This window comes from Ceratotherium simum, chromosome 16 (assembly GCF_057802395.1).
Source record: "Ceratotherium simum simum isolate JZ-2026a chromosome 16, ASM5780239v1, whole genome shotgun sequence".
NCBI lineage: Eukaryota > Metazoa > Chordata > Mammalia > Perissodactyla > Rhinocerotidae > Ceratotherium > Ceratotherium simum.
The window spans coordinates 41,302,126-41,326,226 of record NC_141915.1 but is presented as its reverse complement, the minus strand read 5'-3'; the positions used below and the strand labels follow the sequence as shown (position 1 = coordinate 41,326,226).

The 24,101-nt window shown below is 50.6% G+C and overlaps 1 protein-coding gene across 2 annotated transcripts; it reads right to left on the bottom strand.

Moving 5' to 3' along the window:
- Positions 1–190: 190 nt before the first annotated feature.
- ODAD4 (outer dynein arm docking complex subunit 4) lies at positions 191–22,212 on the bottom strand. 2 transcript variants are annotated; one of them, XM_004434475.3, is made up of 12 exons: positions 21,968–22,212; positions 19,890–20,021; positions 19,485–19,635; positions 18,724–18,785; positions 18,250–18,415; positions 16,704–16,928; positions 16,327–16,534; positions 11,481–11,567; positions 9,854–10,050; positions 6,604–6,704; positions 4,367–4,451; positions 192–1,984 (listed from the first exon to the last, which is right to left on the bottom strand). In XM_004434475.3, exons 1-12 carry the CDS (start codon positions 22,079–22,081, stop codon positions 1,428–1,430), a joined length of 2,085 nt encoding a protein of 694 aa, XP_004434532.1. In that variant the 5' UTR covers positions 22,082–22,212; the 3' UTR covers positions 192–1,427. The 2 variants fall into 2 exon arrangements, with proteins under 2 accessions (XP_087297294.1, XP_004434532.1); XM_087441168.1 differs by lacking the exons at positions 18,724–18,785; positions 21,968–22,212 and having other exon boundaries at positions 191–1,984.
- Positions 22,213–24,101: the final 1,889 nt, after the last annotated feature.

Genomic DNA, 24,101 nt, shown 5'->3' with positions numbered 1-24,101 from the left:
CGTGGATCTGCGCCCAGGATTGGAACCAGCAAACCCCGGCCAAAGCGGAAGGCGCAAACTTAACCACTACACCACAGGGCTGGCCCCTGATGGTGACCTTTTTAAAGAGGGCAGCAGTCGCCCTTCCCCCGTCCTGCCCTGGAATTAGGATGAGACAAAGGAGGCAGGGTCCTGCAAGTGCAAAGTCAGGTCCTGTTTTTATTTAAAATTTTGATATTTTATTCATCATGGGTTTTTGCATTAACTTTTTTTTACAATATTGCATTAAAATACTGTTTATCTTGCTTACTGAGTTTTTGGCGCCCCATGAAATGTTACATCTGAAATGCCTCACTTGCCTCACCTTAGTCCAGCCAGGTCCCAGCCCAAAGTCAACCTCAGTCCCAACTTTTCTGGGAATTGTGGAGAAGGAACCAGGATGGCAATGGCCAAAGGGACAGATGACTAATGTAGTGAAATCCTAACTCAGCCGCAACCTCCTCCGCGAAGCCACTGGAAGCTCGAGTGATTTTTGAGAGCTTCCTGTGGACCGAGTGCGGTGCTGAGCACTCTTCGTCCTCACGGCAGCCCCTGAGACAGGCGCCCATTCTCCAGAGGAGGACACAAGCATGGGGAGCCTCACTGACTGGACTGGACTGGACTGCCGGGAGGTGGTGTGGCTCCCACTGCCAGGCTGCTCCCTGTTCCCGGGCAGGAAACTTCTTCCTTCCTCTTGGCCCCTGAAGCACAATGTCCCTATCAGTACAGCATTCATTTCATTCTGCTTTCAAGGCTTAGGGGTTTACAATAGGTCTCGCTCACCCTGTGATGGCCGAGACCGTCCCATCACTATCTCTTCCCTAAAGCCTCCCACAGTGCCCTGCAGACAGTAGGTCCTCAGCCAGATGAACCAATGGCCAAAGCTGGGCAGCCATACCTCCACTCCAGGCCTTTCTCTTTCTCCCTGCTGTAAGCTTTCCCAGTTCCTGGGAGCCCACCTGTTTCTTCACCATCCTGAAACCCTTTCTTAGCACCTCTCTCATTTCTTCCATGAGGCCCTTAGACAGGGCCTGGGGGAGAGGACCACATTCCACACTTGATCCCACCCTGGTTCAGGCCTTCTTGGGGGTCTCTGTGTTTCTCACTAGTCAGGTCAGGTCAGAGTTCTGCTTGGAAGTGGTGCCCCGTGCCAGGTCATTCATTCTCTAAAGCTCTTCTGAGAATGGGTAGGGGTGAGAAGCCAAAATGACAGAGTCAGGTGTTGTAAGAGTGAAAGGTATCTATTTAAAGGGAGAACAGTAACAGAAAGGGGCCGAGGTGACCTGTGGGGCCCAGGCCACATTTTTTCCTATTAAAGGCAAATCTCAGCTTGAAAGTCCAGTATACTAGGATCCCCATGGTGCCTGCAGACACCGGCCTCCTGATCCTAATGCCTACTAATAATGGCTTCATTCATCTTCCTCATCATCTTTTTCCATTTTTTCACCATTTCCTGATTTTTTCATTTCTCTGACTGTTCCCAATTCTGTTTTCCCCAGTTCTTCCAACTCTCTTTCGCCGGCTTCTGAAAGTCTCTTCTCTAGTCCCTCCGATTCCCCTCTGCTTAATTCTTCGGAGAGTGTTTGGTCCAGTTCTGAAGGCCTCCTGTAAATTTCTCTTGATTCCCTTCTACTCAATTCTGATAGTTTCCTGCCTGCTTCTCCCGATCTTCTTAGCCCTAGTTCTCTGGACAGTCTCTTGGCAACGTCTTCTGAATCTCTCCCCATCGCTCCCAGTTCCATCTGCCGTAAGGAGCTGGCTTTTTCTCCTCCTCTCCACCCGTTTTCTTCTTGTCCACTCGCTGTGATCCTCAGGGCTTCCTTAGACAACTCATCTTCTGTCTCTTTGTCACTGTCAGTGTGCTCTCTTTCCCACTGTTTCATCACCTTCTCGGGTTCATCTCTCCCTCTTCTCGTTTCCTTTTCCCTTGCCATCACTGTTGTGTTATCCAGTTCAGCGGCCTCTTCTGAAAAACAAGAGAAAAGAGGGAAGAAAGGTAAAAGTCTGTTCGTCTCCGGGCCTGGGTGAACCCCAGCTTGTGGGGACCTGTGCTTCTGAGAGACAGCACACCTTTCCAGAAGGAGAGGAAGGGAATCATCATTTACTGAGCACCAGCCCTGTTCTGGGCATCGTGTGAGCTGCACAGATTACATCATTCAGTCATTGATTCGAGTTTGCAGTCAAGGGACCCGAGATTGATAAAAATCACACACAATAGTCACACTGCAAATAAATAAATAGCAGAGCCAGAATTTGAACCCAGGACAGTCTGCCCCCAGAGCACATTCTCTTTCCCTGTAAGAAATAGCATAGGTACTGGGAAGGGACAGAAGAGTTCTTTCCTCCAGCATCCTCATTCTGTACTTCTCTTTGTCCCTGGGAAGCACATTTCATCATTTGTTGAGATGGTCCCTGTAAAAATATGAGCAGACTGCTAGCAGGGAGTTCAGCTGGAAAGCTATTCTTGGGATCAAAGGAATCCTTGCTCCTTGTTTTTACCAGGTACAGAGAAAAGTTACCAGTCCCCTCCTGAGTGTCCCCCACATTCTCTTCCTGGAAGCCCTTGGTCTCTAAGACGCCCACAGGGGCTCTCTGTTCACCCCAGGAAAAAGGCCGCCATTTGGCAATGAAGACATATACAACGCTGCCGCCTGCTGTTCCAGGAGGGAAGTGCCCGGAAGCTGCCGCTGGCCACAGGGCCTTCCTGATGAGTTTTCAGGACTTTCACCTCCCCCCACCCATGGCCTGCCAAGGGGAGGGGAGGCTGCTTGGAGCATCTGCTGTTTCCTTGCTGAGTCTCTTCCCATCTATTGCTCCCATGGCTTCTGAGAGCAGCTTCAAGACCATGTCGGGGTAGAAGCAGATTCCCTCTCTGAGGGGATCCAGCCACCACCTGGCAGGCGCTGGATAATAAAGGGCTGTCATCTGGCTGCTCAGGTGCCCAGAAACCCCACGCCCAGATTCCCGCTGCCATGCTTGGGTCAGAGAGGGCTTCAGCCTTGGTGGCCGGAGGGGGCTCTGTCCTCCCAGGTGCACGGAGCCCCAGCCCTGGCGCCTCTTTACTGCTATATGGATGGAGTGAGGGCAGCACAGGGGGGCAGACAGAAACCGTACAGAGCCACAGTGAAAGCATGGGTTCTAGAGCCAGAAAACCACCCAAACTGAAAACCACTCTGCCTCCGCATCCTCATCCGTAAAATCAAGTGAATACTAATTTCATAGTGTTCTTGGAGGGATCAGAAGAGTCAGTACACACAAAGCCCTTAGAAAAGCATCTGGCATACAGGAAGCACTCAATGGAGACCAGCTTTTCTTATCGCCCCATCCCCGCTGGGGCCTGGGGTCCCAGCCACCTCTTCCCTCACTCCCTCCACAGCAGAGCCAGTCAGAGAGCCCGCGGCCAGCGAAGTCAAAGGCCTCTTTAGTCCCTGGAGGCCTTGGGAGAAAGACTGATAAGGCCAGACTGGCCAGCAAGAGGACAGCTGTGACACAGAGCTGCCTTCACCTCAGCCTGCCCTCGTGGCCCCTGACCTGGCCTCTGCCCTACCCACTGCGGGGCCCCGAAGGGCTGCTCCACACAGCGGCGAGAGCGCGGCTCTAAGTCAGGCTGCTGTGTGACACAGGCAGCTCACTCAACCCCACTCAGCCTCCATTGCCCCAAAAAACAGTACCCACCTCCCAGGGTGGTGAGGACTGAAGAAGATCATTCTGTCTGATGCTTAACCCCGTGTCTGGCATGCGGTCAGAGCCTGCAGAGTGTGAGTTATTGTCATTCTGCCTCTGTCTGCTCCTGCTTTGCTCAGCCAGAAAGGCCATCCTCTTCCCCTCACACCTGGAGAACCCTTTGATATCTTTTGGAGGCTGGAGCAGATGATTCTTCCTCTTTGGAGCCTTCCGTGTCTCCCAGAGGAATCAGAGCTCCTTTGTTGGGCTCTCACCGCGGAGCGTTTCTGCCTGTTCTGAGCACTCAAGTGCAGGAGCCCATCTGCTGACAACTCTAATCATCTGGCTTTGCCACTGGGCCGAGGGCTCCTCCTCCCCCAAATCTCACACCTTCCTGGCATGTGACAAGTGCTCAACAAATAATGTGATCTATTAATGGAAGAAATACAGGAGGGGGCTCCCAGGCAGACCACGTGGGTTCCGACTCCAGCCCAAGGAGGCTGGAGGTCTCCCTCTCCTGCCCCGGGGAAGGGCTAGGGCTGCTCGTGGCTCTGCAGTGAGAATGCTGGGTGGGCAGGGCCACGCCCTGGGACAGGAGCGGCTGCAGGAAAGCGCGGTTGGAACTGACAGAAGAGAAAGCAGGCGAGAATGCTGAAGTGCCGTCTTCAGGGCTCCAGAAACTCACCTTTCTCTTTCTTATCTTTGAGCATCTCCCTGTAGTTGGTTTTCTTAAGCTCTTCGACGATGCCCTTGTTGGCATCATCCAAGGCCTGTGGGTGGGAGAGGAGCCGGTGACCTCTCTTAACCCTGTGTGGCACCTACACCTCTCCCTCCCCACCCAAAGTCCAACTCCAGAGGGCAGGGCTCTGCACTAACCCTGCCACCCTGTTTTCTCCTGACTCCCCTGAAGGCTCCTGTCCTGAAGTTCATTGATACTTATTGACCTGGAATTACTAAGAGGTAGAGACACAAGACGGACGGTAACTCAGACTTCATTTCCCTGGGGCTCAGGCATGTATTTAGGAGTTATGTCTGTTTGCTAATTTAGAATTTTTTACCTGAAGCTTCTTTTGGCTTCAGCCAAGTAAAGAGACAGTTCAAAGCCCTAAGCACTCAGCAAGGTGGCAAGTCATGGACAGGATTCAGAAACACACTGTGGGGTGGGGGTGGGGGGCTGGCCTGCCTTCAGAGGGGCTTCAGGGTGTCTGCGGGATCCCTGGGGGCCTGGAACTCAGCCTGTGTGCACCTGGAAGGCAGGTTCTACCTTCTTCCTCACAGCCGTCTGGAGGCTGGCACTCAGGAAACGTCTACTGAATGACCACTGGGCCTAGAGGCTCTTGTGCAGTGTTGGTCTGCTCCCTTGTACAGCTTCCTGCCTGGAGATGGCAATCCAGGAGGGTGAAGGGTCAGGGGCCTGGTCCCAAGAGGAGTCACTTAGGGCCGTGGGTCTGTTTGCCCGACAGGCACTTTTCTCTGCCTCTCAACCTTCCAAAACCCTCCCCAGCCTTCCAAGTGACCTCATACCTTCCTTGATGGGACGCCCCCAGCTGCGCCTCCCCGCTGGGGCTCTCTCACTCTGAATCCCCTGCTCCCTGTCCCACTGGTCATGAACAAGGGGTTTTGTTTAACCTTCCTGCTGACACCAAGCTTCCTGAGGGCCAGGACCATGGTCATCACTTTTGGTCTGGGCAGCCCAGGCTGACTTGTGGTCAGCAAATATTTACTGAATTGAATTGCCATGCCATCTCTCTCCAGGTCCTTGCAGAGCAATCACGTGGAAGAGGATTAAATGGGAGAGACCATGCATATGAACCAAGGAACACAGACAGGGCTTCCATGAGGGGGAGGACAGTACTCTTCCTCTGGAGGTCAGATTTAGGGGCAAGGTGCACATTCAGGGACCCCCTCACCAGAGGAAGATCCTCAGTGTGACAGGCCTAAGCTGCCCTGGGATGGGAGAAAGCAGGGCATAGACTGCCACATGGCGGGGTCTCTTGGGAGTGGTTTCTGCACTATGACATGGTCTCTGCCTCCTGATGCTTACAGTCTAGGCCAGCACTGTCCAACAGAACTTTCTGCAATGATAGGAATACTCTAGATCTGCACTATGTGGTTCTCACAAGGCACATGTGGCTATTGAGCACTTGAAATGTGGCTAGTGTGACTGAGAAACTGAATTTTAAATTTTATTTACTTTTTTTTGTGTGTGTGTGAAGAAGACTGGCTCTGAGCTAACATCCATTGCCAGTCCTCCTCTTTTTGCTGAGGAAGATTAGCTCTGAGCTTACATTTGTGCCTACCTTCCTCTATTTTATATGTGGGACACTGCCACAGCATGGCTTGATGAGCAGTTAGTAGGTCCACACCTGGGATCTGAACCTGCGAACCCCAGGCTGCCAAAGTGGAACATGCAAACTTAACCACTACGCCACCAGGCCAGCCACAAATTTTATTTACTTTTAATTCACTTTAATCTAAACAGCTGCATGTGGCTCCATATTGAGCAGTGCAGGTCAGACAAGTGAGGCAATCACATCGTATTTCCTATTGTCTCCTGGAAGAGGTCGCATTTTTCAAACGGCAAATCATAAAATTAATTTAGAAGGACTCAACTAGCATTAAAGAAAAGAAAAGGAAATAAAAAATAAAATAGGATACAATAGGAAATAGCATACTTAGTAAAGGTAAGTATGTTTGTAAAACTTTTGTTTCTATTTCTTGTTTATTTCAAATAAAAACATGTGTATTGGGTTGCTATATAAACTGACAGCAGGAGGAAACATTCGAAAGCCACCACTGTACCTAGAATGTGCCCTGCAGCTGGTGGGTAATAAAGACCTGTGGACTGGCCACTGAGAGGGCTGAGGGGCTGAGGGCTCCGCCCCACTCGCCACAGCCAGGCCCAGCTGTGGAGAGACTCACGCTGATGATGGCCTGCTGCGCCTCATTGTTATGGACAATCTTCGCTCTCTCCAGGGCCTTCTCAAAGTTGTTCACAGCCGCCTCGAAGTCTCTCAGCTTCACTGGAGAGCAAGGGGAGGCACAGCACAGGTAGTGACGTTATATGTTGCACAATGTGGGGGCCCCAAAGGTGCCAGGGGCCCTTGGAAACCCCTGGCCTGCCCGGCCACTCCCAGGGTCAGTTAGAAGCCCGTGTGAGCTGGAGTCAGCCCCAGGCCTCAGGCAGCATCACTAAGTTGCCCAGCACCACCCTTTCCATCACATGCCTAGGCCATCTCACCACAAAGGACCAGAACCTGGCAACCTGAGCCTTGGATCTCAGACTATTTAACAGGGTCAGTGAGGGAAAAGGGTCTGGGGTGGGGGCCCGTGCACACATCATGTGTCTCCAGGGCAGGGGGACAACTCCATCTTTAGATTGTTCCAGAAGAAGAAATCCATATTTTTAAAATGTTCGCTCAGATTTTTTAACAACACTGTGGAGACCAAACAAAACATCGAAGGGCTGGCTGCAACCCGTGGGCCAGCATTGGGACCTCGGCTCTAGCTCCCACACTGGTGTAATCTGAACCCAGAGAGGAGGGGGCCCGCCAGAGCTCACCCAGCCAGTTAGTGCTGGAGCTGGCACTGGAATACCTGACTAATTGACCGATTGATTGCCCTTTAAAAGAGCTTAATTTCAGGAAGGAAGGAGAAAAGTGCTCCCCAGCCAGGGTCTGGGAAGCCCACACTCCAGTTTCTTCACACACCACTACTTTCTCCTATAACTAAGTACCCAAGATCCACTCCCCCACCAAGAATTGCTTTGGGATCCATGGGGAAAGGAGGGCCTTGTGTCTGTAAGTCAAACTGCAAAAGGCTATTACTTGAAAAGTGATTCAAATAATAATTCTGAAAGTATGTGGAGGCACAGTAAATGAGGTCAAATATATATATTTTTTCAAATACACATTTGAAAAGGAGAGTCACAGTTTTCCTTCAGAGACCTCTCTGAGTGAATGTGTCATTCTGACACTGCAGGTCTGCAGAGGAGTCATAACGCTTATTCAAGGGAGTAGAACATTAAAGGCTATTCCTTTTGTTTTTAACTGAATACATAACCTAAAGTTATCTTGATTCTGGGAGCTGTTTTCCTCTACTTTTCCCCTCCTCTATACATCCACAAATCCACATATTTATACCTACATTTTTGTTGAGCCACAAATAAAAGCTTTTCTAAGGAGTGTAATTGTTTCTCACCACTGTTAGAGACACTTATGAGAAGTTGATGCGAGGGCAGGAACGAAGAAATTAATACACACTGAGCGCTAACTATATGCCAGTTCCTGTTCTAAATGCTTAAGCACTTAAGTATAACCTTAGTTCTTCACACCAACCCTACAGCCAGATACTATAATTATCCCTGATTACAGAGGATGCAACTGAGGCACAGAGTGGACCTGTCCAGGGTCCCTGAGCCAGGTGGCCCCAGAGCCCAAGTCCTGCCCGCCAGGCTGTGCGGCCTCTACAACCCACTGGCTCCCAGGCTGCCGCGTCTGATATTTTCAACCCCAGAGTGGGGAAACTGAGACCGACAGGGACCAGGGGCCCTCAGGGCCTAATAAGTCCTCAACAGTGGACTCAGGACAACACCAACCCTGAGGGGTACACCCTGTCTCCCCTTCAGCTTACACGGTGCCCTCCTAAGAACAGGAAAGCCACAGTGATCATGTCTTCCCCCAGGTTAGTTTTCAATGGTTTTCTCGACACTTTTAGGAAAGAATCTACGATTTGTATCTAGGCCCATGAAGCCCTGCTGATCCGGCCCCTCATCATCCTCCACCCTCCAGGTCCCCAAGAGCCCCCAGCCGACACTGGTCTCCTTCTTTTTAGATTTTTTTTTTTTTTTTGGTGAGGAAGATTAGCCCTGAGCTAACATCTGTTGCCAATCCTCCTCTTTTTGCTGAGGGAGATTGGCCCTGAGCTAACACTTGTGCCCATCTTCCTCTATTTTATGTGGGACGCCGCCACAGCACGGCTTGATGAGCAGTGTGTAGGCACAAACTTAACCACTACGCCATCAGGCCAGCCCCTCCTTCAGCTTCTTAAATAAGCCAAACTCCTGCCCACCTTCATAAATGCTGTTCCTTTGGCTGGAAAGCTCTGTCCTCAGCTCTTGGAACAGCCGGCGCCTTCTGATCCTTAAAGTTTCTGCTTAAAAGTTACTTCCTCAGACATGAGGGCAGAAAATATTTATCAGTTTTGCTCCCTACTTACACCCACCTTGGTGCGTAGAAGGTGCCAAGTAAGTATTTGTGGTGCAAATAAATGAATGAGAGATTCTGCCCTGATTATAGCACCTGTCACACTTCCTCCTCTCCAGGGTCAGCTGGTACCGGGGCGAGGCAGTTCAGCACAGTGATTAAGAGCCCCAGCGCTGGAGTCCAGCGGAACTGGGTTCTAGTCCCAGCTCCAGTGCTCACTAGCCTGTGGCCTGAAGCCATTTCTTTTTTAACTTTGTATTATGAAATATTTAAAATATACCTGAAAGTAGAAGGAATAGTATAATGAACCTCATTACTCATCACCCAGCTTCAACAGTTATCAAAACATCACCAGCTTGCTTCACCTATTCCTCCTCACCCCCTGCTCCTCGTTGCTTTTTTTTACAACTTTATTGAGATGTAATTTACATATTCTAAAATGGACCCATTGGTAAGTATACAGTTCAGTGTTTCTTAGTAAATTTATAGAGTTGTGCAATGATCACCACAATCCAGTTTTAGAACATTTCCATCACTCTTTAAAGTTCCCTCATATGACCTGGGGCAATCTGCTGAGCCACTCAGTGCCTCAGTTTCCCCATCTGTAAGATGAGGATAACAATGCCTACCTCATTGGCTTGCGTAGTGATGAAATGCAAGAGCTCATGTGTAAAGGGCACCACAGCAAGAGGAAGAGGGGCTGTCTAATGACAACACGATGCTGCAGCTGAGCTCCGCAAGGGCAGGGGCAGCTCTTGGGGCGGCAAGCCCTAACCGAGCTTAGCTTAAAGGAGGCACTTGCCCTGTGCTGGTCAAAACGGAGGGGTTTATCCCAACTCTCAGACTCAGAATTAATCTGGTTAGGGAGACACTGGGATGGTAAGTCCGGCCCACAGGATTCCCAGCCCCAGTGTGGCAGCTGGGACTGAGGGCTGGGAAAGGCAGGGTGATCCTCTCTGAGCTCATACCTTGTGCCTGCGCCACCAGAACACTGGCATTCAGCTGCCACTCTATGTCCCCTTCTTCCTCGGCACACTGCTGGGACTTCTCGCCATAATTCTGGGCCTGCCAGGGCTGGTCCAGCTCCAAGTAGCAGCGGCCGATCTCATGGAACAGCCAGGTCTTCTCCAGGGTGGTTTTTGCCAGAGGGATCTTCTCCTCCCACCTGGGGACACAATGAACCCAGGGTCAGCTTCCTTACCTCAAACCCTGCACTTGGCCACAGGAGGCCAAGGCTTCCTAGTGGGTGGCTGAATAAAAACTCTTCTCCAACTACCAGTTATTTAGATACAGGGGTGGAGCTAATAAGTATTAACATATTTTAAAACTACCAAAGCTATTTTGGTACATCTATGGGATCAAATTTGATACAACAGTTGAAAATAATGTTTACAAAATAGCATTTTTTTTTTAAAGATTTTATTTATTTATTTTCCCCCAAAGCCCCAGTAGATAGTTGTATGTCGTAGTTGCACATCCATTCTAGTTGCTGTATATGGGACGCGGCCTCAGCATGGCCGGAGAAGCGGTGCGTCGGTGCTTGCCCGGGATCCGAACCCGGGCCGCCAGCAGCGGAGCGCGAGCACTTAACCGCTAAGCCACGGGGCCGGCCCCAAAATAGCATTTGAAATAACATAAAAATAATGCTTAAGAATACTATTAAGTACATTTAAGAGAAAATCAACACAGAATAAAGACTAGAATGAAAAAACAAAATATCAATACAAGAAAGAGTAGGATTAGAATTAGTACTTGACTTTGGGTGGTGCGACTGAATAATTTTTCTTCTACTTTTCTACATTTTCCAAGTTAATATTTTAACAATAAGCACATACTTACTATAAAATTTTTATTGTAAAAAGATACTAATGGGTGGGTGAACTCTCATACTCTTCTTTTGGCACATAGAGGTACCATTCAGGAAATCACATTACATGCAGCAGAAGGCTGCTGGAGAACAAGTCTATTTCAGTCAAGCGACGGGGGCCTGAAGGACGATTTCTCTCTGTGCTAAGCGAGTGGCGCAAGGAGCTGGCTCTCCCAGGGCAAGCTGGTCTCGAGGTCAGGCCATCCCCTGAGTCTCCCTGGGGCTGAGTCACCCCACTGGAGCAGATCACCAGCCCCAGAGTTAGACATCAAAAGCCCAGCAGTTGGGCCATCTGGCAGTGACCCTGCATGACCTCACAGAGTCACAGAACAGCCTCAGAAGAGGTCCCAGGGGTCAGCTGGTCAACCAATTCCTGAACTTGCACAAAGGTAAGGATCCCCTGGAGTGACTTAAAAACAGATTCCTGAGCTCCAGCCCTGACCTGTAGGATCAGAATTCCCAGGGGGAGGCCTAACAAGTCCTCCAAGTGATTCTTATCACTGGGAGAAGTGTTGAGAAAATTCTGATGCTATTCTATTAACTCATTTAACTCATGAGCCCCAGAGTTTACAAACTGGCTTGCTCACAGTTGCCTAGCAGAGGCAGAAGCCAAACTCAGTTCTTCTGATGCCTCTTTGCCTGGCATCCTGGCCCCTGGCAGGAAGTCTGGTGTGAGGGTGAGAAGCACTGGCCTCGGGGTGGGGAAGGGGCAGTCCTTCGTCACTCACGTGTCAATGGCTTGCTGGAATTTCCCAACTCTGGCAAAAACCCTACCAATGTTGTCAAGGGCTCTCGACTTGGCATCAGGAAGGTCACTGTAGGGAAGAAGCAAGACAAGTGTTCACTAGAAACCGGCTGTCATAGGCACTGTGGAAATTGAAAAGAAGCCAAAGACACGGGCCCTGGCCTTAGGAACTCAAGGTCCAGATGGAGGGATGATGCCCAGGCTGGCCAGGCTGTGGCACACAGGCTCTCCGTGCCCTATCGGGACCTTTCTGGAGGGCAATCAGTCAACAGCTCGCAAAGATGTCCCCTTGATGCAGCGATTCCTCTTCCAGGAATTTACTCAAGAAAGTAATGAGACAAGAACACTCATTAAAGCACTGTTTATAATAATAAACACTGGAAACAATCTACACCTCATCAGTGCCCTAGCACGGCCATTTTTGTGCATAAAAAAAAAGTCCCTGATATGTTAAGTTTAAAGTCAGATTACAGGAGCTATACTCTGTGTATCGTCCCATTTGTGTTAAAATAAATACGCACAATGCTGTGCTCCCGGCTTTGACAATGAAGGGGCCACGAATGCAGCTGCACGAATGCAGCTCTAGAAGCTGAAAAAGGCAAGGAAACAGTCTCCCCTTGAGCCTCTCGAGAGAGCACGGCCCTGACAACACCTTTGATTTTGGACCCATGAGCCACTTCAGACTTCTACCCTCCAGAACTGTAGGAGAATAAATGTGTGTTGTTTTAAGCCACCAAAAAATAAGTAAATAAATTAAAAGTGGGCATTTTAAATAGAAGGAGAGAGAATTAACTATTCACAATGATTACCCAGGGGAAATGAGAGTATGAGGGAAACTTTTATTTTATCCATATTATCTAAATTTTTTACAGTATTTGTGTGTCATCAGAAAAGAGATTAAGATATTCCATAAAGCAAAAGACAACTGTTCCCCTACATCAGTTCTTTACCATTACCATATGAACAGTCTGATCTCTCTGTGAAAAAATACCTCCTTCCCAACAAATAAAACAAGAAAACCCTCCCGCCATCCCACATCCCCTCCACCGGCATCTCCTCTCACTCTCTCCCTTCCCAGACAAGCTTCTCCCCCTCCTCCTCACCCCTCAGGCCCTGGCAGCCCAGCAGGCCTCCATGTCCTCCATGAAGCTCTCCTCCTCTCATTCATTCTCCCCACCGCGGCCAGGCCTGCCTTTCTACAATGCAGACCTGACCAAGCCATTCCTGTGCCCCCAGAAATGCTCACACACATCTGCGGAGTTTCACGGTAGCACCGCGTGTCACAGCAGAAATGGAGCAGCCTCAGTGTCTGCCCACAGGGATGTAGTCGCATAAATTACTGTGCTGCCGAGAGACCTTCCTATGAAGCCATTTAAATGGACTCTTTCTAAGAAACCTTCTTTAACAAAACATAGAAACAAGTTACCTTTGTTTTAGAAATACTGTAAGTTCTGCTTTCAGCACCACACAGTTCTGAAGCAACTACAACGCTGCAATACTCGTGTCAAAACAGACTCCTCCTCAGCCCTCAGGACCTTCAGCCTGAGTTCCTTCCTCCTCAGTGTGGCATCCGGTCCCCCCACTCCCTCAGGTCCCAGCCCCAGCCCTGCCACACCACCTGCAGTTCCCCAAATCCTCCATCCCTGCATGTCCCTCTGCCTGGGGTGCCCTTATCCCTCCCCCTCATCCATCCATCCTCTCCGAGGCCTCCTCAGCTCCCAGCAATGCTCCCCCACCCCTCCTCCTTGGACCCTCGGCCATCCTTTGCCCCTGCTCCCAGCACCTCTGGTGTAGGCCTGCCCTCCTAGAGTGAGTGCTCTGTTATGGTATGATGAATGAAGGAATAAGTTGTAATATGTTAATTTATTCATAACAATAATATGTAATAAGAAATAACAATAATAGTAATGAGAAAGCATGCAGTCAAATCATCTATAAAGTATTCGGAGAAAGAAACAGGGGCTGGCATCACTGAAGAAGCTACTTAGACCATTTGGGATGTGAGCTGCGCCTTGAAGGGTGGTAGGCTCTGGGGGGCGGGCAGCAGGGGGGCGGGACTGGTTAGAGAGAGGGAACACAGCACATGGGGCACACTGAACTCACAGGGAAGCCTGGAGGTCCGTTTGTGCATGTTAAGAAGGAACTAACATCATTTAGGGAACACCCCTGCTTACTTATGCAGCCACTGCGCACACATTTATTGCACGCCCGTTATGTGGCAGGTGCTGGGAAGGGAAAGGGAACAGAAGATAGTCCCTTCCAAAGTCCAAAGTCTGACAGGGCAGACGGGGTAGGGGTGGCCGTGCAAAGGGAGCAGAGGAGGGAGGGAGACACTTAGTACTTCAATTCTGAAGGATGGGTAGGAGGGAGCTGATGAAGACAGTGCTGCCAAAAGAGAAAGCAGCCCTGTTTAGGAACTAACAGGAGCCACAAGGTGCTGGCCGGGTCACAGGATGCTCAGGGGCCTGGAGAGAGCCAGGTCAAGAGGCCAGGACCAGTCAGGTCAGGAAGCGCGCTGGAACTTTATCCCGACCACTGGATTTGTTTTGCACAGAAGGGCCAGCTGGGCTGCAGGAAACCCAGGTCAGAGGAAACAGGCAAGAAGTGAGGAGGGCCTGGACGGAGCTGTGGGAGGGAAACAGAGGAGGGAGGGCGCTCTAGGAGACCAGAGGGAGGAGGCACAGACAGGCCAAGGGTGGGCTGGGCCTGAGCACTGAGGCGAGGGAGGTGTCTGGGAAGCTGCCCAGGCTGCTTCTTGAGACTGAGTGGCCACCAGTCCCATCCCCATGGATAGGGAATGCTGGAGCAATAGGTTTGGGAGGAAGATAAGGGATTCCACTTTGAACATGTTAAATTTGGAGTTCCTGTGGGACATCCAAGTGGAAATGCCTTGGAATCCACTGGATATGCAGGAGAGGTGAGAAGTAAAGATTTTTACGTCTTTAAGGCATGAGAGATGGCAGGATTCAAAGTACTGGAAATATATATATTATTTAATCTTCATAATCCCTGTGAATGGGTATTATTATGCCTTCATTAGAGGTAAGGAGACTGAGAAGGTGAGCAACTTAATCAAATCCACACAGCTTCTGAGGGCCAGAGCCAGGAACCAGACAGGTCTGTCTCCAAAGCTGGTGGCGGCTTGTTTGTTTTCTCCTTCTGCTTGGCCAGCATGTGACAGTCCTGCTCAGCACGGGGCAGCCAGGTGAGAAATGAACTGGGAACGGATCGCATGTAGTGCTCGGACAAGTGAGGAGGAGAGCGCAGGAGGCAAGAGTGTTCAGGAAGTACAGTTTGACCCAAATGAAAGACTGACATTGGAGGGGTGTGCAGAGGTGCGTTCAGAGAGGGCCTTGAGTGCCAAGCAAAGGCGTTTGGTTTTAACCTGCAGGCAATGAGGGGCCAAGATCTGTGTGTCAGCAAGGGAAGGAGAACTGACAGATGAAAAGCAGCGAGTCTCTGGAGGGGAAGTGGGAGCAGCTGGAGGCAGGGAGAGCCGGGGGCTGACCTGTGAGCGGAAATGGGAAGATGGGAGACTGGGAGAGGCTCAGAACTGTGGGGCGAGTAGAAACTGGGGAGAAGAAAGTCACGAATGACTCCCAAGGGTAGCACCAGGGTGCTCAGAAAGCAACGGTACCTCCGAGAGGGGGCCATCATGTCTTGGGAAGAGCTGGTTCCCATGAGAGTTGAAATTACTGTTATACAGAAACCTGGCATTGTCCTGAAGTCTTCACAAGTAATTCTGCATGCCGTCCTCCCTTCGCCCTATCAGCTCGGGGCTATTGTTATGCCCATTTGACAGAGGAGACACTGAGGCTGAAAGAGGTTAAGTGCCTTGTCTAAGGTGCCATGGCTTGGAGGAACAATTCTGCAGTCTGGGTAGGCCTGACTCCAGGGCCCACGCTCTCGGTCAGTGCTGTGGTTTCTGAGGCCCTGTGTGATTCGACTCCTACCCACTTGGTCCAGCCTCCTCTTGGCCACTCTTCCTCCGGCAATACTCTATACTCTCCAGCCTTAAGCTTCCTCCTGCCTGCCTCAGGGCCTTCTCACAGGCCAAGTGTGTCCCCCAACGCCCAGTCAAGTTCTCCTGGAATATACTTTGGATAGCACTGGGTCCTGTACTTTTTCTTCGTGACACTTCCACAAGTGCAATTTATTAGCTATATCACTTTTTGTTTCTGCAGGAAAATGACCCTTGTGTCTAGTCCCTACTCTGTCCCTAATGCTAGAAGCATCTGGCATGTCTGGGGTTGATGAATGCTTGTTGAGATGATGTAAGAATAAAAATACCCAGGGCTGGCCTGGTGGCGCGGAGGTTAAGTGCGCACACTCCACCTCGGCGGCCTGGGGTTCACAACCGGTGAGTTCAGATCCCGGGCATGGACTGATGCACCGCTTCTCAAGCCATGCTGTGGCAGCGTACCATATAAAGCAGAGGAAGATGGGCACGGATGTTAGCTCAGGGCCAGTCTTCCTCAGCAAAAAAGAGGAGGATTGGCAACAGATGTTAGCTCAGGGCTGATCTTCCTCACAAAAAAAAAAAAAAAGAAGAATAAAAATATCCCTAAGAGCCAACCCATTGGGAGCTTTTTGAAGTTTGGGGCCACTGCCTTCCTCTTTGTGGCACAAAAGCTGACAGTCTGGGTCTGCCCCTCACCCTCAGTCCTGGGCAGGTGGCTCCTCCCTCTGGGGGAATCTACCTCTGGCACGAAGGGCAGAAAACGGGAGCTCAGCCACCAGCAGCCCTGGCAAACGGCCGAGACAGAACCCCAGCCCCACGTCTCTGCAGGCCCATGGCCTCTGCCGCGTGGCCTGCCCCAGGCACTCACTATTCCTTGGCGATCTCCAGGTCCTTTCTGTGGCTCTGCAGGGCGGCCACCATCTGGCCCAGCTCAATCTGGGCATTCCCTATGCAGCTGTACAAGTTTCCAACCAGTTCATCCTTGTTGGGCACCTCCTCTTTGTTCCACTCCAGCACCTTCTTCAGCACTTTCTCAGCTTTCTGAAGGCTCCCTTCAGCACTGCCGCTGGTCAGCACTGGGCAGGGAGAGAGGTGATGTGGGGGTGAGAGCAGCTTCCTCAGGGCTGACAGGGGAACCCGCCTCCCCAGACACCATCCACAGGCCAGCGAAGCCAGGGGCTCAGGCTACTATGCTGCTCCCTCCCAACCTGGCAAAGGCCCCACTCTTCTGAGAACACCACCCACACATGTCGATGTCCTCAAGGCTCTTGAGGATGTAGTGGGCTGTCTCAGAGGGACGGCGTTTGCGGTCCCGCAGCCATTTCTCCTGCATCAGCTTCCGGTCCCGCTCCCTGGCATAGATGGGCTTCTGCTGCCTCCAGAAGTTACTACGGGTGTCCAGGTAGTTGATGCCCGTCATGATGAGGTCCTCCACAGTCAGGCCATGCTTGATGGTGCCTTTGATCAGGTCTGTAAGGAGGAACCAACCAGAACAGGCTTCTAAGGGAGTTGCCTCCTCTTGGCTTGGGGTCCCTGCTGTGGGGCCCCCTGTAGGAAACTCTGCCTGGAGTTGTGGCAACAGTGAGGAAAGTGAGAGCACATGGGTGGCAGAGTGGGTCTCTCTGGGCCCAGATGAGGCCGGAGCCCCCCGCTTCAGTCACTCCCATGGTACAGAACTTAGTGCACAGGCCCCTTATGGCAAGATATGAGGAGCTGGTGGAGAGGCCTCAGCCCTCAGGGCTCCCCCATTTCAAGCTGTGTCTTCAGAGAAGACTGAGTCCAGATGACTGACTTGGCCCAAGTTGCCAGTGCCAAGTGATTCGCCAGGTGCCAAGTGGGCCAGTGCAAGCTGGGAGGTGGAGGGGCATGGCCAAGTCCTGCCCACCTGGCTTGAGCAGAGGTTAGAGCTGGTAGCAAAGCTGCGAGGCCACTCGGGGTAATATCCAGGTCACCCCTTCTCTCCACAGAAGGGAGGGAGGGCAGGGTTCAGGCCTGTTACAGAGGAGATGTGCAGGCAGTGAAGCTGCCTGTGACACAGACCTGCAGGGAATCCTGCAGATGACCTTGGGCAGTCAGTCCCAGAGAAAAGGCACTGGATTCAAGGGTGATCCCTGCTCAGGCTTATCAGCTAATGGCAATACTCCCGCACCCCGGGTTTATGTAAGACATTCGTTTCAAGGCTCCGTCCTACTTCCTGTCACTGCTGGCATCGTGGGGGGAAAGAGCGTTGGACTAGAGGTTAGGAGGCCTGGGCTCTGGTGTCAACTTCACCACTAAATTGCTGTCACCTTGGACAAGTTACTCCCCACTCAGGGTCTCTCTTTCCTTATCTAAAAATAGAGGGACCGGACCAGATGAGGCTTCAGGACCCTCTAGGACTAGTATCCTAAGAGTCTCCTTCTAGCTCCTCCCAGCTGGATTCCTTTGCCGCTTGTACAGATTGAAGACCCAGTAGACGCCCCTCAGGGACCACGATGGTAGAGGAACCCAAATCTCTGACATTCCCTCGCAGGGCACCACAGTGCTTAAGAGCACTGGTTTTGAAATTGGATTTCCTAGATTCAAATCTAAGAACTGAGTCACTGCTTACCTACGTGTGACCTTAGGTGAGTTACTCAACCTTTCTGTGCCTCAGTTTCCTCATCTGTAAAATGAGAACGCTAGTGAAATCTGGCCATAGGAATGTGTTGGCAAATATTATATGATAGGCTCTCCCCTGGCTCATGCATTAAGCATTCACCCCAGATTTCCTTTGCCCCAAGTTCCCTGTTGCAAAGAAAGTGTCCAAAACCTTCATCCAGTAGGAGCTTCTCCAGATACTCCTTGTCCACGTAGAGCTCGCCCAGGAGCTGGCGGACAATCTTCTCACTCTTGAATGAGCCCTTCCTCTTGGACTCTCTCTTGGGGTGGTGGAGGAGGTGTCTCGAAGGATGAGGCTTCTGCTGGGCTTTCATACTCTGGGAAGATGGAGCAACACACAACAGAGCCTTAGCAAGGGGCACAGATTACCTAGTTACAGCCCCAGGGTCTGTGATCCCAGGCTCCACCTCCAGGACCTCTCTGTGGGCCAAGGACCATGGAGTGTGTCTGGTCCAGGAGCAGCTGGGCTCCCAAGACCCCTCTGGAGCTGGGGCAGAATCCCATGGCTGCCCGAGATGGGCAGGAGCTAATCGCTCCCAGGCAAGAAGCCACTAAGACCTATGCCCTGCAGCCACACATGGCCTCTTCCCTTGGAGGGATGTGCCGTCAGAACCAGGGCCCTTACCTCAGCCTGCTTGGTTAGGAAGGAGAGGTCCCCTTTGTTCTCTAGCTTAATCGAAGAAGGACCTGTTAAGGACAGAAGCCGGGGCTCAGGTTGGCCAGGGCCCCTGGGCACAACGTATCACATATTTTATGTGGAAATGGCTGCATAAGAAAGATGGCAGAGGTTGTGTCAAAGCTGGCTCTGAGCCAGCCTAGCAGGCAAATGGTACAGGACGTTTGGTAGAACACTATTCTAGGAGCTAGGCAGCCCTCGCTAGCCCAAGACCATGGGAGCCAGATTTCCAAACAAATGAAGGCCCTGGGCACCAGGGAGCTCTCTATCCCATGCTATTTCCACACTCTTCAGCCCACAGTGGCAAGCTCTTGCTTTCTCCCCTCCTCCTCCTGCCACTAGGCTGATGGGAAAGGCCAGCCCTTGGAGCATACATGGTAAGGGAGGAAGCCAGGGACTAGGGAAGGCTGGGCTCGGGAGCCCATTCTACCCTATGACACCAGGCGAAAGATAGGCCCACTGTGAAACAGCAATTCTCACGTGGCTTTGAGGAGAACCAGATGCTGCAGTGCTCAGTACAGTGGATCAAGTACTGTCCTCCCAGTGGACAGCTCCTAATCCTCAACAAAATCAGGAGCAGCCAAACGCAAGCATGGGAATCCCTGTGGTCCTGGTGGTGGTTGCTCACCCAATGTACCTCAGGCCTTCCTCCAAACCTAAGGATTCCAAGAGCCTTCCTGGATAAGGGCATAGGCCCCATGGTCACTCACTTCCCACTGAGTTGTTGATGGCTTCCTGGGCTTTCTGAATTCCAACTTTGAATTCCCGATCAGGCCGCAGCTTATAGCCTCGATGGTAGAACACCAAGGCAAACTCAAAGTCTCCCATGGTGTACAGGGTCTCGGCCTTTTGTAAAATCCCCTGGAATGAGAGAGAGTCAAATCAAAGTGGACAGACAAGGCCTTACAGGACTCAGGTGCGGTGGAACAGAGAGTCCTGGGTTGAGGGTCAAGGTTGGGATACAGGGGCAGGGAGATAGGCAAGTGACCTATAAAGAGAAAATGACATCAAACTCTACATAGTCCAGCTGATTCTTTAACCACTTCCAACCAGAGGCTGCTGCAGGCAACAGCAATGATGAAAGTAAGACTGAGTCCTCCCACCCACACAGTCACCTTGCAGAAAGTCGGGTCACCCTGGAGTGAAGCCTCAGCATCTTTCAGGGATTTCTCCAACTCTCCCATCTTCAGGAAGCACTTGGAACGGGCAACCAGGCAATTCTTATCTCCATTCTGAAGGTGAAGAGCCTGAGAAAGGAACCACCAGGTTGACAGGCAATGGGCAGGGCAAGGTAGAAGCTGGACTGGAAACAGTGGCCCAAACCCTCCTGCCAGAGTTTCAAGGGGACTCCTCAGGCCAGCAAACAGGTCTTTGGATGTTTTTGTTTTTTTTTCCTGAGGAAGATCAGCCCTGAGCTAACATCCATGCCAATCCTCCTCTTTTTGCCGAGGAAGACTGGCCCTGAGCTAACATCCATGCCGATCTTCCTCCACTTTATGTGGGATGCTGCCACAGTATGGCCTGACAAGCGGTGCGTTGGTACGCGCCTGGGACCCAAACCCGAGCCGCCAGCAGTGGAGCACGCGCACTTAACCGCTAAGCCACGGGGCCGGCCCCAGGTCTTTGGATCTTATCAGACCAAAAACAGCACAACACTGATCTTGGCTCAGTCAACTGCATGTGGCTCATTTTGAACAAATCAAATCATCAGCTATTGTGAAAGCCACTGGCTGAGATGTGAGACTATATTACTCTGGGGCTATACTGAATTTCCCCCAATATCTGGGATTCCTCCAGTCCACCTAGACAATAGAATCTTAGGATGTTTGGTGCATACCAAATTCAACCACAAACCTGAAATGACTACGCAACACACTCAAAATACATTTCAAAGGCTAAGCATTCTGAAGGCTAACAAAATGGATTTTAGGATAATATACAACTTGAGTTACCCATGTCTGTTTTTACATAGCTTACCGAGAATGAATTTCAGGGGATTAAGATGAAAATGCCAGGAAAACTGAAACTGTGATTTTGGCCCTAAAGTGAGAGCAGAACGCTTCCCCTACTCCCGTCCTCTCTTCTTCTGTTTGAGATCATTACTGTAGTCTGTGGTGTACTGTCCTTCCTGAGGCATCAGACTGCACCCACCCCTTTCTAAGACCTTTCTACTCTTTCAGGAAGAGGAAGTAGGTACTGTCTTTTGTGAAAAAAGGCCACTTCTCAACTAAAGCTATCTTCCCTTGGGGTGTTCTTTTTTCTCAGCCTGAGCTTCTGTAGGACAGAATATGATCCAGAAAGAGGAGAATGGGTTGGGGCAGGGCTCCTGAACTCAACTGTTGGCCCATCTGGTCGATCATTTCTGGTTTTAGGGTATGGTTGGCGATCAAAAGGGACAAAAGCCGCTGGGTAGCAGTTGAGAAGCTTGACTTTAGGGGGAGCCTTGGGACTGGTTAGACGGCTAGTCTACCACTCCATTTGGAATAAGAAGTGGGCTATTTGTTGTAAAAGAAATTGTCATAAGAACATCTAATAGCTTACTTGCCAGGGAGTATAGTATGGTGGTTAGCACCTCAGCACTGGAGTCTGAACACCTGGGTTTGAATCCTTCCTCTGCCACTTGCTAGTTCAGTGATCTTGGGCATGTTACTCAATTTCTATATCAGTTTCCTCATCTACAAAATGGAGTAATAACAGTACCTCTCTCATAGGCTGGTACTGCGCTTAGCAGTGCACCTGATACCCTAAAAGAGCACTCAATCCCTTTAGGGTGGGGTGGGGCAATTTATACTAAGGTTGTATAATAATGTTATTTACTGATCATCTCCTGTGAGCAACTGTGTGCCAGAGATTTCACCACTTCTACACGCAGCCTCCCAGCCAATCTCTTGGCCAATGATGGGAAACTGAGGCTGCTCTGTAGAAGGGAGCCAGTCAATCAAGAAACATTTAAGTAAAAAAAGTAGGAGAAGAGGTCACTGTTAATGCAGAGAATGGTTATCAACAATCAGGCAGAACGTAAGCGGGAATTGGCAGAAAATGACCAAGCAGGGGCTTCTCTGTGACAGCAGAGCATCAATCAGGAACAAGTGAATAATAGAAACAATAGGTCCTCCAGGCATCATCAGGACCTCAGTGTTATCAGGAATCGAAAGTGATGATGGGTGATTGATAGGTTCAGAGCGCGACTCACGTTGCTGAAGCTATGGGCGGCTTTAGAGAACTCCCCGCAGAGGTAGAGCCGCTCGCCCTCCGCCATGTAAGAGGGAAAGGTGCTTCGCAAAACATCAGTTTCCGGGTCCGACATGGATTCGGAGACGCTGAAACGGAAAAACGGAGGAAAAGAAGAACTTCGGTCCGGCTTGTGGAAGCCCCGTCTCTTAGCAACCGGGAGACACAGAATTACTTCCACCGCCCCCCGCCCGCCCGCGCGCGCGCGCGCGCGCGCGCCCCTGCGGGGCTTCATTTCCGGGAGCAACCGCCGCCAGCCTGCGCATGCGCCAGAGCAGCCGCGCCCTGGGCGGCGGCGTGCCGAGCGCGTGGCCGGCAGCTGTCAAGCGGTTAGGCTCCGCAGTTTGCTGTTGGACGCTCAATCGGTTCTCTCTGGAGTTGCATCGTGTCTAGAGTTTACAGCCAGGAAAACAGGAAGAAGATTGAGGGCAGAATTCCAAATGGGGATAAGGCATGTCAACCTAAAGAAATCTAGGAGGAAATGATAGAACAAAAAGGGTTTATTTGGGATCAAAGAATTGCAATTCAGGGCCCACAGATTCCCGTAGTAATCTAAACAGTGTCCCGCTAAGGAGTGAAAGTCAGGAGTTTTTAGAGAGAGGAGGCTTGCTTAGGCCACTTACAAAGAATTTTAATTGGGGCTGGTGGCAGAAAGCCAATCTTGGCTAATTATGATTGATTGCTAAGACTATGGCTAAGCAAAAAGGTCATTACTGTAACAAGTTGCAGATGTTCTTGCAGCCTCCTTGGACTCTTTGCGTTTGGCCTAGTTCAGAGGTTCATGGTTCTACTTGGTGAGGACATGCATGAGGCCCATTTCCTTAATGGCCTCCCGGCTCCATTTTAAAACCCCTTGACATGAGTGACTCCATTTTGTTTCACATTTCACAAGCATACATGGCACGGAGATGTGCACCGCATACTGCTGTCAGGGGGAGAGAGCACTAGGCTTGGAGTGGGAGTACTTGGGTGGTCTGTGCTTCCTGGCTGTGTGACCCTGCACCAGGCACGTAAAGGCTCTGAGCGTTAAGTTTTCCACCTGTGAAGTGAACGTGAAGATAATAAAACCTTCGGGATGTGAGGATTTGCATGATACTACTTGGAAAATAATGTTAGGTCAACCTTCAATTTAACACATTTATTTAGCACTTGCTAGTCTTGGCAAGCCTTGATCAAAGTCTTTCCTGACATCCTTCCCCATTCCCTCACTCTCCCCACCAAAAAGGTGGACTAGGTTCTTCTAGGTTCCAACGAACACCCTGCCTTTACTACATTACTTTTAGAACCTTAACTCCCAATGCCAATGAGATCGTGACCTCCACTGAGGCAGGGACCTTGTCTTAACCTTGTATTTCTAGAATTCAAGGTGGGGGGGTGGCCCTGGCCCCATGGCATAGTGGTTAAGTGCACGTGCCCTGCTGCTGGCGGCCCGAGTTGGGATCCCGGCGTGCACTGACGCACCGCATGTCAGGCCATGCTGCAGTTGCATCCCATATAAAAAGTGGAAGAAGATGGGAGAGGATGTTAGCCCAGCGCCAGTCTTCCTCAGCAAAAAGAGGAGGAGCGGCATGGATGTTAGCTCAGGGCTGATCTTCCTCACAAAAAAATAAATAAATAAAACAAGAGACCTGAATAAGCTCAGTGGCTTGTGTCAGTGTCTGTTTTCTGGTTGTGTTAATGTACTAAAGTTTTTCAAGATGTTACCATTGGAGGGAACTGGGTAAAGGGTACATGCGAACTTTTTGTATTATTTCTTACAACTGCTTATGAATCTACAATTATCTCCAAATAAAAAGCTTGATTAAAAAAAGAATACCAAGATTAAAAAATAACATGGTCCTGGGGCCAGCCCTGTGGTGCGTAGTGGTTAAGTGTGCGTGCTCCACTTCAGCGGCCCAGGGTTCGAAGGTTCAGATCCCGGGTGCGGACATATGCACTGCTTACCAGGCCATGCTGTGGCGGCATCCCATACAAAGTAGAGGAAGATGGGCACGGATGTTAGCCCACGGCCAATCTTCCTTGGCAAAAAAAAAAAAAAAAAAGAGGAGGATTGGCAACAGATGTTAGCTCAGGGCTAATCTTCCTCACAAAAAAGT

What these genes read in the sequence shown, in the direction of transcription:
- ODAD4 (XM_004434475.3), bottom strand. Translation starts at nt 22,081, where the DNA reads ATGTCGGACCCGGAAACTGATGTTTTGCGAAGCACCTTTCCCTCTTAC. An exon ending in TCCTAACCAAGCAGGCTGAG is followed by an intron (nt 18,416 to 18,723) that starts GTAAGGGCCCTG and finishes CCATCTTCCCAG; the next exon opens with AGTATGAAAGCCCAGCAGAA. An exon ending in GAAGCTCCTACTGGATGAAG is followed by an intron (nt 16,929 to 18,249) that starts GTTTTGGACACT and finishes TCCTCCTTACAG; the next exon opens with ACCTGATCAAAGGCACCATC.